The sequence below is a fragment of the Natator depressus genome, chromosome 5, assembly GCF_965152275.1.
Source record: "Natator depressus isolate rNatDep1 chromosome 5, rNatDep2.hap1, whole genome shotgun sequence".
NCBI classification, from domain to species: Eukaryota; Metazoa; Chordata; order Testudines; family Cheloniidae; genus Natator; species Natator depressus.
The window spans coordinates 96,220,634-96,234,420 of record NC_134238.1 but is presented as its reverse complement, the minus strand read 5'-3'; the positions used below and the strand labels follow the sequence as shown (position 1 = coordinate 96,234,420).

At 40.6% G+C, this 13,787-nt stretch overlaps 1 protein-coding gene across 1 annotated transcript in view; it reads left to right on the top strand.

Moving 5' to 3' along the window:
• The first annotated feature begins 1,286 nt into the window (after positions 1-1,286).
• Positions 1,287-13,787, top strand: part of TMC1 (transmembrane channel like 1) — a 79,297-nt gene continuing 66,796 nt past the window's right edge. The window contains exon 1 of the mRNA XM_074953791.1: positions 1,287-1,424. Coding sequence (XP_074809892.1) covers positions 1,385-1,424 — 40 coding nt within the window. The 5' untranslated portion in view covers positions 1,287-1,384. The remainder of the gene's footprint in view (positions 1,425-13,787) is intronic.

Here is a 13,787-nt window from a genome sequence, read left to right as displayed (position 1 = left end):
AGGATTTTATAAAATCTTTTTTCCTGTTCAAGGAATCAGTTTCCAGCAATTTCTTATTTTGAGCTGTGTATATATTTTTGCAAATGTTAGGGACAAAATGAAGGAAGGGTGAGTATGAATGAAGAATGATTTAGATTTTAAACGCTTCAGGGCAGAAATTGTAATTTCTTATATCTTTATGTTAGTCACTGTACAACGGGATCAAACCTGGCTGAAGACTTTAGGTGCTAATGCACTCTAAATGTTAAACAATATTAGGACAGTGGTAAATGTATAGTTCCCTTAACTATTTATTTCCAGGCAGTAAAAGATTGTATTAAAAGCAGCAGCAAATATATTTCAAAGGTGAACTCTGTTGCTGTTATCCTAGCCTTTGGACACTTATATTGGGAGAGATTCTTTTTGCTTCTTTTCTTCTAATGCTTTGTCAATCAATTTTTGGAGGTGTAATGAGAATTTTAAAAAGTACTTACCTATTAATTGTAGAGGCCAAGATTTTCAAAGAGGATCCATATTCAGGGATCTAAATCTGTGGCCTAATTTTCAGATATACTTAGGAGCTCCTGGACGCTCAACATCTTTGAGAAATCAACAGGGATGCTGGAACAATTTTTATAGTGGGGGTGCTGATGATAGAAACCATGGAAACCATATATTTGGGGTTTGTTATTACTACTTCAAGCCAAGGGGTATGGCAGCACCCCCAGCACTGTTAGTTCCAGCACTACTGAAAATCGGGCTACTTAGTTATATTCCATTTCTACATGGGAAAGCTTTTTCAATATAAATTAAGCTATGAATTTAAACCAATATACCAGTATAAGCTCTCCCCTCCCCCAGCGTAGACACTCTTATTCTGGTATAAGAATACTTTTTTTTGTTTTGGTTTTGGTTGTGTTGCTTAGGAAGAGGTTTAACATGGACCAAAAAAGTCAACTCTATACCAGAATAAGAACATCCATGGGGGGTGGGTTGTACCTATATTGGCAAAACTTTCCTGTTTAGACAAAGCATGAGGTCCTGATTTAGCAAAGTGCTTAATCATTTAAACAACTGTGCTAGCTTCTGTAGGAGTGTATATTCCAAAAGAATTGCCGTTCCTTTTCAAATTTAAAAACAAAAGGAACAAAAAACACCCTGTAAACAAGCCCTCCCTTCCTTTTGACCCCGGTACTCCAACCCTAAATGGTAAACTAAACATTCATGAAAAGTTAATCACTTGGGAAATTAGTACCTTCTTATGTTTCAGCCCATGAAAGCGCCTCCTTTTCACTGACAGGCAAAACTCGGTTGATATGCTAGACACTTTATCTTGAACGACTTATCCTTCAAGCAATCTCCTGTACAGGCAGCAGCCAGAGCAGCCCTGTGAAATACAGTCACGATGCCTAGACACGAAAAGCCAACCATCACTGAGAGTGCTGGTAATTACAAATATAATTATACATCTTATACATGTATTCACTTACTGTATGCAGCTCAACATTCTGCAAGATTGCTTGAAACTATTTCCCCTGTATTCTTCCTGGTAGAACTTTACCTTCAAGGTGTAATTCACTATCTGTTTAGCAATGTATTTTACTTGAAAGCACCTTTGCTTTTAGTTTGCTTCTTATAAGAGGTCAACTAGTTTTTCCATTAGCTCATAAATCAAAACAATGCAACAACCGCCATTGCTTGACCCACAATTCTATCAACAGATGGGACAGCTGAAGAAAACAAAGAATTTTCGGTGCCTCTTGCAGTTCATACTCAGGCAAAAATCCCAGTTGTTTCAGTATTTAATATGAAATGTAATACACATTATTAATCATGAAAGCCTTTAGTAGTATTTCCATGTTGTTGCTGCATCATTATGTGTTGAATATTAGAAATGTTTTTTCTAGGACTGTAATTATCTAAGGACTAGATCCTGCAAAGTATTGAGCAGCTTCTGAAGGTGTGACATATACTTTTCTCTCATGGGCAATGCTGCAGTTTTCTAAATGTAGTGGGCATGAAATATCTGATTTTTCTCCTGGAAGGAGGTGTGTCAGGGGTCTTATATCAAATTGCTTTTAACAGGAATTCATCAAGTCTCATTAAGGACCATGGATGATACCACAAAGCAAATTTTTAGCAAACTCATGTTGTACAGAAATAATGCAGTAAATTCTACTTTTATAACCAGTAGCTCCAAGAACTGCTCAGCACTTTGCAGGATAGGGCTCTAAAAGAAGTAATTTGGAGTTATATTCTGAAATACTCTCTCCTCCTCTCCAAATACCTTCACATACATTTTTTCAGTCTTTTTTTCTCTTTTATTGATTTATATAATTTTCAGAGTGCTTGTGGGGACTCTAAATTGTTATGTATCAGTGGAATCTAGTTTTAGTATGGGACAAATTCTGATGTCCTCACTCAGGCTTTACTTAGCTAGAATTCTTAGTGACTTCTGTGGGTGTTTGTTCATCTTTAATAATGTCTTACTTGGACAAAAATGGACTACAGCATTCACCCATATTTGTAGGAAATGGGTACTGTGCTAAATTTTAATCCAGCTAGCTAGCTAGTCAGCTGCCAGCATTTGCCCTTTGGGTCTAGATATCGGACTAATAATTCAGTTATGTTAGCATCTGTCAAAAAAAGTGATTCTTACCAGAATTAGTATTTCTGAGATGAACAAGAATGGTGTTATATCTTTTCTGCACTGGATAATAGGATCATAATTAAACTTTAGGTAGATTTTACATCAGATTTTATTAGTAACATATAATATTCACTTCACAATTTATATGAAAATCCATTTGGCATAGCGAAATTATCTTGATTCTATTTAGAGATGGGCTCATGCTGCTAAATTTAGGTCTGGATCTGGATTTCAAATACCCAAAGTTAGGTTGTGTTTAGTTCTGGAGCTTCAGTTCAGCTTATTATAAATATATAGGAAGCCTCTGAGAAATGCTCCATGGTTGGATTTCATACTCTCTCAAGGGCTCAGGATGTTTGATTCTGGTGTTTGGGTTCAGGCTCATCTCTAATTTTGTTGCTATAAAGGTAAATTGTATTATATTATTGCTGGACCAAATGATTTTGGTAACAATCTGTTTCATAATATCAGTCATGGTACTTTATCAGTCTGAATGAATTTCTGTCAGAAACAATTTGGTATAAGTAGGTTTAGCAAAATTCAATATTATTTTTATAATGTTGATGGATACGTTCATTATTTTAAAGTTTTTTAAATTTTTATCTATTTAAATGTTCACAGTTGCAGGAAATTATGGCGGGGTGTCAGACAAATATTTAGTGACAGCAGATGTTGAGATTCAAGAAGTTAAAGCTTTAAACCACAAATTGTCAACATCACAAGTCTAAATATGAAAAGTAAATATCCTTAACTCAACAAATCATGCCTGTTTTTAACTATTCATTCCCTAGCCCATAAGCCTAATTCACTAGTCTAGATCACTGGATTTCGACTCTAAGAAGTTCCCAAGCAGTGTTTTTCTTATTTTGCCTATCTGTAAATTTCTATCATCGTCGACAGAAGTATTTTTTCATTGGTTTGTATGTGTATGGTGAAATAGAAAATTACCAGCACCCTACTGATAAAAATCTAACCCTTTCAAAGCTAGGTATAAGACACCTGACCCACCTCTTTCCATGAGCAGCAATGCTTCAGACATGTCTGTAATGAGTGATATCACATCCATACAATTTAGAAAAGTGTAGCATTTTCTCAAATGTTTGGCAGATGCATTGTTTCTGGGGCATGTTCAGGATGGTGCAACACAGTCATTTACTGTCATGTTGCATGATGTGAAGTGATCAGTAAGAGGTGCAGAAATAGGTGGACTCCTGAACATTGTCTGGTGGACCAAGCAGGGGCATGGGAGTCAGGACTCACATCTTCTATTCCCAGCTTTGTGAGTGATTTGGTGTATGGCCCTCACCAAGCCACACAGGGCTCAATTCTGCCACGCTTACTAGCTGTGGCCCAGGAACATCTTAGTGCTAACTGGCAGAGGAGAAAGGAGGGTGCACAGAGTTTAACAGGGATTCCCTGGGTCAGATACATGCTTAATAATTCACTCGAGGGGGGCATGTGAGGATGCTGCTGAGAGCCAGTAGTCTGTTGTCATCATCCATCCATACATTTTGCAGTGATGTATGATTATGTATCAATACTGGAAATTATATTCTTAAGTTCAGGCATGTCACCAGGAGGAGACATGTCTCAGCCAAGTTCCTTTCAACCAGGAGGTAACAGATGCTTCTCTCTCTGTCTGGTCATCTGTGCATACTGAGCCAAATGTTAATCAAGAGATTGAAATTTTTTCTTCCAAGAGAGGAAGCTTAAAGGAAGAAATAAACAGAAGGGGATCCTGGTTATGAATATAGACAACGGGTTGTTGGGGGTATAAGTTGCAGAGGTACACCCTGGATCCTTCACTGAGGAAGCAAGTTAACAGTAGCATGTATCTTATCAATGGAGGTCACAGCAAAGCCTGACTGTAAAACACTGGCAGAACTTGGGTGAGCATTGCTCTACAAGATATGAAAGGATCTAGTTAAGTAAGTCTAAGTTCTAGAATGCATGTTATGATCTTATATGTAACCATTTGTTTCCAATACTTCTATTTGCTATCACTTGAATTACTACACTTTTCTTAAGCTTTTCTTTGTTTTCACTATAAACATTTCTAAGTGCTGTGTGCCAAGCAGAGCAGTGATGTGAGGTATAACTGGTAAGCTGGGGTGTACTGCTTCTTTGGCAGGACAGCAACAGTGAATACTGCAGGCCTCCAGTGGAGCAGGAGCTGGATGCTTCAGGGAGATGCTCGGAGGGCTCAGAATTGGAGTGTGCCTATCAGTAACCTGTAGAGAGAGAGCACGGCTTGTGTAGACCTAGACTTTGTGTTGGCCATGGCCCATGGAGTGAGGCAGGCTGACTCATGGCAGGCAGAGTGAAGGCTCTCACACTAAGGGCAGGTGGTACTGGGTTGCCTCACAGCCCTGGGTACTCCTGGGAAGTGTCACCCAGTGGGATTACTTTAGGTAATACTCAACATGAGTGCATCTCCATAATGGAGGAGCCCCAGAAGAAAGGTAATGCAACCCAGGGTCACACAACCTATTTTTCCTGATCTCTAGAGGATCAATGCAGCCCCTCCCCTCAGTCCTGGCCAGCCCATTCATCTAATTGATCCAGAGTTCTCTCTTCAGGGCCTGGAAGTGGATGGAGATGACCCTGATAATAGCGAGGCACTGGGTGGTAGGATTGGGACCAGGTCTGTTTTATGTACACTAGACTTGGAACTTGTACAGAATCTTTCTTTTCAGTAGCTAGCAGTACCACCTGTTCTTCTCATTACCAATGCTGTAAATGGGAGAATGGGAATAAGATGAGCAAGTCACACTTTGGAAACTGTAAAGGTCAGAGACATACAATTTACTACATTCCCAGTTTTCATAGACAGTACTGGGCATTAATATTTTGATCCTACAGTCTTAGGACAAAGATTGTAATGAGAATGGGAAATGGCCCTACATCAATCTGCTCAATTGACAAAGTGTTAACAGAAATAGGAAGGAATACAGATGTAACCTGTTCTAGTTCTGGTCTTACGTGCGTAGTTTAAGGGGTTCTGCAGGCTTCACAGACCCCAAATTCTACCTATTGTAAAGCACTATAGGTCAGCTCCTCTGCTGGTATAAGTCAGCATAGCTCCACTGAAGTCAAGGGCTTCAATGGAGCTATTCTGAACAACATTGGCTGGTTCCTCTTTTTTTTTTTTTTAACTCTTTCTTCCTGACCTGATCTAGAAAAAATGTATAAGCTTGCACCCTGCTTTCCACATGGCACCAGGTGTTTTGCAGCAAAACCCTAGATTCTCAGGTAGGGGCCTAATTAAAAAAAACCAAAACTCTAAGCAATGAGTAGTTTTCTGTTCTGGGTATTTATGAGCATGATGCAAGCAAGGCTGTCACACCATCCTTCTGCCTACCCATCTGCTCAGGAGACATGGGCTGGACAGGCAAAACTCGCATGCCTTTTGTCTCAAAATTGTCCCAAATTCAGCAGGAGTGCTCTGAACAGAAACCCTTGTTGGCAGGGCACTGACTTATACTTCACATATATAAAAGGTTTTAATCTCCTAGCCCCCCTGCATGCATTCAAAACAAAGTCAGTATGGCCTGTCTAATGATAGGGCTGAGCACAACCTTGATATTGGTGATGCTGTGCAGAACGTTTCATTGTAAAGCAGGCCCAGGAGCCCTGAGGATTCTGATGGGTCCACAGGGCTTGGGGAAGGACAAACCCTGTGCTTCCCATGATGGAACAAGATGGGGGAGGGAGGAATTCTGAAGGATTTTTTACTGACGTTTCCTCCCCTCCTCAGCCTGCTTCTGTGGGTTTTAATGGCAAGGGAGAATAATAAGGGCTTGATTCTGCAGCCCTGCAATAGGCTTATCAACCCTTGAGCTGAAAGGGAGCTTTGCCTGAAATAGGAGTTTTAAGTCTTGCCCTAAACTTAAAAGGGCAACAAATGAAACCTGTGATGTACAAGTACAGAGTAGTAGGAAACTGGAAGCGGCCAGCCAGATTGTAGGATACCATACAAGTGCATGACAAGATGCCAACCCTCCCAATTTAGCCAGAACAGTTCCTATTGTTTTGGCAAAACATTTACCACCTCTTCATTCTACCAACAGAAACCAGTTGCCACCCCACAGAGCTGAACAGAGTTGAAAGAATGTGTCCTTCCCTCATTTACTTCCTACATGTCCCTGTTTATAACTTTCAGATGTTGAGGAGGTTGCACATTGTCAGGCAAAAAAGTCCTCTTCAGTGAAAGCCTGATGTAGGGAATGGATAATAATAAGGCACATGACTGACAACTAGGCAGTTGGGAAAGTAGTTATTGGGGGAGGGAAGAAAGAAAATCTTCTTTTAGTTATCTGAGCCTGGTCATTAAAAACTGAACCTCATTAAATTTATGTAGTGATGACATTTTGGACATGTATAAACAGTCTATTTAACCAGCTCCCCTTAGCACATTTGAAATGTAGCCTGGAAAAAGAAAAGAAGGACAGTGAAGGCAAGTGGGGGTTGCAGAGTTCCTGTATCAGCCTTCTAGAGTTTTGCAGTAATCTGATCAGCTTCACATATAAGGTCACATCAGACAGGTGACAAGCAAAATCTGACAATATACTAAAATGGTAAAGAAAACTGGAACGTCTCAATGTGCATTAAATTTGCAATATAGATCTATAATTAAGTAGAGGTGAGATGTTTGCTTAAAACAGCACAAAATCTCTTGATTTTTGTAGATTGGATCTTGGTTACTTGAAGGACTTCGTCTCTCCCCATGTGCTACACTATAGCAGATGGGATGCTGCCACCGACAGTTCCCTGGTTAAATGAGATAGGGATGCTAGCAGAGCATCCTAGGGGAAGGATAATTGAGCTGAGCATAACTTGGCCCCTTCAGGTCATCTTTAAGGTCTAGTGGTTTTCCCAGGGTTGGGTTGCAGGGAGGCTTGTGAGTGGATGGAGGTGTGGTGAGGTATTTAGGATCTCTGGGACTACTTATTTTGGACATTAGTCTATTATTCAAGGGTCAGAGAAGAATGTGAAGGGAATTTCTGAAAGGAACACTTACACCAGGGTTCTTACCTCAGAGCCCAGATAAAACTTAAGTCCTAAAGCAAAATTCTCTAAGTTCCAGAAGCAGCTTCTTGTGTTGTAAGGCCTCAGGATTCCCCAGCTTGTTCAAGGTCTCTCTCAGGTTTTCCCTGTCTGGATAGCTGTTGCTTAGATCAAGGTCCATAGGTGTTCCCCTCCTTTGGAGCTTCCTTTCTCCTCAGAAGCTTTTATCAGCTGAGATCTCCTAAGCATTTTATTTGGCTCCTTACTTAATTAACTGCCTTCCAGCTACATAGGCAATTAACTACACCCAGGTGGAGCAGGGTTGGCTCATTCCCTTCAGCGGAGCCTGTCACAGGTAGGCTGGGCATTTGACTCCAGGTAATTGCTTGCAAGTCTGTCTGTGCTCCAGTATATTGTCTTAATGATTAAATAATAAAGTCACAGTATTCATTTTTTATGTCACCCTTTATCCTGAAGAATCTTACAATATTTTCCAACTACATACAAAACATTTTTTTGCCGATACTGAAATGCAGCCTCCTCCAGGGTGAATGCAGGCAACGGTTGAACAGTTGCCAGCCAACAGTGTTACACACCTGGACCATATTTCATGGGTTAGTTCTGAGGAACATTTGCATGCTGCATCGTGCTATCAGAACAAGACCACGGGGAAAGTTTGTCTGTGAGAAAAAATAGAATGAGCTAGAAAACAAAAATTAAATATGAATGCTTCCCTCCATTCCTCCCATTTCAGCTGCACAACATATCATCAAGTGCAAAAGTCAATGGCAGGATGGATGAGGTAGGAATTTATCAGTACCTACAGTTCTAAATCTCAGGTTTATGAGGGCAGAGTGACTTGGGTGAACAAGGCCACTGAATGGCCACCCCACACACAATCTGTCTCTATATCTCATGGAGTGCTCCACTTGTGGCCATCAAAGGGAGAAGTTTCCAGCTTTTCCTCTGAGCAGTCTGTTGGCATCTATGAGCCAGGCTTCACTGCAGCATTAACTCAGCCTCTTACTTGGGTGTTGCCCCAACCCTTCATCCCATCTACACACAAATCCCTCTCACTCAAGTTTGGCGGAGCTTTCAGCCCAAGCTAGCTTGCCTGACTGGGGCTATAGGCTAAAACTTGACTGAGTCTTTGGTTGGTAACCTGACCACTTTGCTTTGAGGATGAAGGCTAAAACACTTGAGTGGAGAAAGTCCTTTAGTACCTTCCCATGACTCCCTCCATGAACTCAGAAGGACAGAGAAGTTCTCCCACAATTCACTGGGAACGAATCAGAGTGACTCAGCTTACCACCGCACAAAGAACCACTGGAGGCATATCCTGAAGTCCTAGTGACACATCCAGGTGCAGCACAGTAACTCAGGCAGAGTTTTGCAGTGTGGCTGCGCACACTAGGCTAGGCTAACCTGGGTGCTCAGATCCTGGTGCTGGTCACCCAAGATAACTGTGCAGTGAATACGTACCCCAAGATATTTGAGACCCTCTTCAAACCTTCTCATTAACACTGAGTCATTCTAGATGTTGCTGCATAGCTCTGCCCTGCTTCTTGGAGCTGTTCACAAGTCTGATCATGTGTAGGCCATTTTGAAAAAGCTGGAAACAAGTGACAGTTATACAGCTAAAAGCATCCCACATACTGATGTTTATGGTCTTGCACCAAAGATTATAAATAACGACTTCAGCAAACCAGTGTATCATGAAGCCTTCAGTTTTGGTGCAGGGTAATAGTAAAGTGTCTGAGGAATACTTCTCTGCTATTTCTGTAGGCTGTGTCATATAGAAGTGTATTGAAGTTTAGTGCTAAACAGCATTTAGATTTAGTGTCACCATGAAATGTAATTTGTATATGGATGAAATGCTCCCCTAATAATTCAGTAAGACAGGGCTTGCCATGAATAATGGTAGCATTGAATTGTGGGCTGCTTAGCCCCTTCTTTTCCTCTTAGAAAACTATTACCGAGTTAATGATCTGAAGTAGCTTTCTAGTAATAAGGCTAAGTACATTTCTATTGCTCCTATCTGCCAAATGTCCAAACTACCAATAATGTTGGTCTTTTAGATATGTGACGAAACGAACAAACAAAACCAAAAAGTCAATTATTAATACAGCAAAGATCTTAAAATTATTTGTATTTCTACGCATGTGGTCTTCGTCACTCCAGCAGCTGAGAAGGGATCTGTTTCTTTCATATGTATAATATTTGCTAGTTTCATGATCAGTTTCATGACACAGCTTTTCTAATGTCAATAAAGTGCAGAGCTACGTGAAATGTTTGCGAGGAAGCCACTAGAAACACTTCGGTTTCTGGCTTTTTTTATAAAGTCCAAACTTAGGTCAGGTGTGTCAAAAATCTCACTGGCCTTTCAAGTGAACCTGAACAGATCCTGTAATGTGTGCATGCTCCCCTGGAGCAGAGAAAGTTTTGGTACTCACCTAACAAGTGCCACTTGCCAGGCCTACACCCTAGACCTCATATTACTCATACAGCACACCCATTTTTTTCTGCTTTGCTAATGTGCATTGTCCACCATGTCAGGTCAGAAGTCTCATAAGTATTTTAAAAATTGGCACCGGTAGCAATGTTGCTGACACTGATTACCATGAAAGGCACATGTCCCAAAGTCTGGTGCTCTTTGGCTGCAGCTCCTCTCCTGATACTTTCAATTATCATTGAACTGTAGCTGTTGATACTCTCTGCTCAGCAACATACAATAACGAGTTATAATCCAATAGCACCACCCTAATAAATAACGCTTTGTACCAGACCACACTGTGAGCTCTGTAGGTAAGAAATAAAGATAAGAAATTTAACATGTCCAGACCACTCTAGAACTTTTGAAGCAATATATTCTGTATTGCCCTGCCCCACCTTTTTTCAAATTACTAGTGATATTTGCATGGACCAGGGTTTTTATCCATGTGAAGTTCATTTTCCCTGCTGCTTATTCCTGTCTTGTTTATACTTGAGCACGTTTGTTACTTTCTGTGTAACATTTCTGTAAAAAACAGTTTCGTTAAAAAAATGGTTTCCCAAAACAAGTCTTAACAGGTTTCATTAGCTGCACATACATCAAGCAGAGCAGTTTAGGTCTCATTTACATGGTGTAAAGGCATTGCAGTAAAATGGCTTAAACTGGTAACAACTGCACAACACACATACAACTGCTGCCCAAGCATTTTGCAAGCATCAGTTATATCAGCTGGATGGAAAGCTGGGGATGAGGGGTTTTTTTGCTGTTTCTAGCATCTATTTCTGTGAGAGTCTTGTTTTTGCTTCCTAACATGCTTGCTCTGGGAAAACTTCTGATAGAGCTGAAAACTGGCCTGAGACCAATATGAGAGCTCTGCTTGGGATATGGAATGATGAGGTGTTCCAGGTGGAGCTCATCAACATTGTCCACAAGCAGCCGGTCTCCAGCAAGGTGTCACAAAGTTTGGTGAATTGGGTGTAGTGCTAACCAGTGCTGGGACAACATCAAGAGGCTGTGGGACCAATATCATAAAAGAGCATTGTCAGGGCTGCTTGAGTCACTGGCACCTCCATCTTGGGCCCTTCTATGCAGTGCTTGTCTCCATCCAGGCAATCATTCCAGGTTGTCGGTGCTTGCGGTGGGTGAAGGTGAGGCTGATGAAAATTGCCAAGAATCAGGAGCGGAGTGTCCTGGAGTCCAAGGGACAGCTGACAGAGGAGGATGACTGAAATGAAGATGAACTATCACAAGATGAGAAGACACTGACATAACTAACTGTCTTCAGATTGTAAGCTTTTTGGGACAGATACTGTCACTTCCTCTATGTATTTACAGTGCCTGAGACAATGGGTACCTAGCCTGTCTGAGGCCTCTAGGTGCTACTATAATAATTATAATTAATAATAATAGACACACTGTGTGTTCTATTTGATGTCATTGTGCCTTATTGCCTTTTTTATTTGTTTGTGCTTGAGGGAAGAAGAATCCCGGAACTAACAATACCAATACCATCAATGTAGTACTGAGATGTTTCTTCAAAGAACTAGTAATAGGCATCCATGTTCACTTGGAAATTTATTGACACTCACCATCACCCCATCCAGCTATCATCCCAACATAAAATACAGGTCTCATCCAGAATGGTGCTCCACTCAGGAAACGTTCATGGACTGCAAGAAGGCAAGGTTCGTCTTCAGTGCCTGCCTGCTGCACCAGTAAATTATTCTACAGCTGATCCTGGGACGTTTGGCTAAGGGGAGTTATGAGCACTGTGACCATTAACTGAAAACTCAGGAGCTCTTATCTGTTCCTGAATTCTGCCTGTAACACTTTCCAATCTTCAGCAGCAATGCAACTAATCAGTGGAAGCTGTGTTAAGAACTGTCACTTCTGCTCCAGGGTCGGGTCTATGTTGGTGCTCATGTTGATGCTGATACTGACTGCATCTGGGAATTCTGGGGTATTAACAAACAACTCTGATATCCTTTAACTCCCAGAATGTTTCACTATGTGGAAATTCTTCTCTCTTATCCCAAGACTACTTATTTTGCTTACGAGCCTTTGGTGAGGGACCTTGTCAAAGGCTTTCTGAAAGTCCAAGTACACCTATGGAACTCGTTGCCAGGGGATGTTGTGGAGGGCAGATGGTCAGGGACGCAACCCCATGCTCTGGGTGTCCCTAATCCTCTGAGTTCCAGAAGCTGGGACTGGATGACTAGGGATGGATCATTCAATAATTGCCCTGTTCTGTTCATTCCCTCAGAAGCATCAGGCACTGGTCACTGTCAGAGGACAGGATACTGGGTTCGATGGACCATTGGTCTGACTCAATGTGGCCATTCTTAAGTTCTTATCTACTGCAGAGAAGGCCAGAGTGTTTGTGGAATGAAGCACAATAATGTGTAATTCCAGCAGATATAAAAGGAACCTGTAATAATTTGTCACTTAAATGTTGCCACAATGGTTTCTGTTGCACAGTAAATTTGTTTTTTTTAGAGGGTCTCTTTAGGACAAATGGATTTAGCAGGTTTGCATGGTCTATTTTTGCAGAAGAATGAGGTCATGGAGGCAGGAACTACCTTTCAATCTAATGCTGTAAATTGTCAGCTTTTGCAAAAAAACCAAGATTGTGCAAGGTCTGCACTATGAACTCACTACTCTTGCAGTTGCGTGATCCCCTCTAATCCTCTCTTTGCACTTCCAGGCTAATACAATGCTTTTTGTCACATCCTTTTCACAGTAATATCCACTTCTATTTGGCCCTATGTTTTTTTCTTTGTTTGTTGTTTAAAATCTCTGCTATTTAGCACTTCTACTGCTGGTCACATAGATAATCAAGCATGTAAACATGTTGACTTTCTATTATTTATTAGTCAGGATGATGAGTGATCCTATTATTTAGTGCAACATATTATCTTGTCCGATATGCTGGATTCAGTTTAGCACATTTATTATCTTATGCCACTATATTTAATTAAATTCAATCAATTACTTTCTATTGCATTTAAGTTGCTACGCTGCATAGGCATTGTTTTTATTTGTTCCAGATAAAATGTTAATTTCTGCATGATATACTTTTAGCTCCAGCGAATGATTCAGAATATATTCTAACCCCCCAGCTGTTTGCTTATTGTCTGCACTCATCAAAATCTGAAGTAAGGCCAATCCTATATCATTATAATGCTTCCTTGGGAATTTCTCTTTGGCTGGAGGAGCTCAGCAAAGGAATTAGTTGCAAATAAAAGACGATGAGCTTCTGTTGCATGCACCCTATCTTTTTAGAGATGTCTGTCTTCGTCATTGCAAGCTCTCAATAGCAATGTAATGATCTTTGTCAAATGTAGATCCAGTTACTGCCAGCAACAGTAGGCATATGTCCAGGCCGAACAAAAGAGCACTTATTTTCACATCCCACTGATGATATTGCATGATTACATTTTTGCATAGCCTTAAAAATTATTATGCAGATGTTGTTCAAATAACAGAAAATACTATTACAAAGAGATGCTTTATGGAGGGAATTTAAATTTTGTGCATACGTCCCTGTTTTAATGTGTCTGTCAAATACTGGATAATAATCCTTTCCATGTTAATTCACAGACAGAAACAAGACTCTTTGTTGTTTCTTGTTTACAGCTTTACATATTTTACCATTTTTTG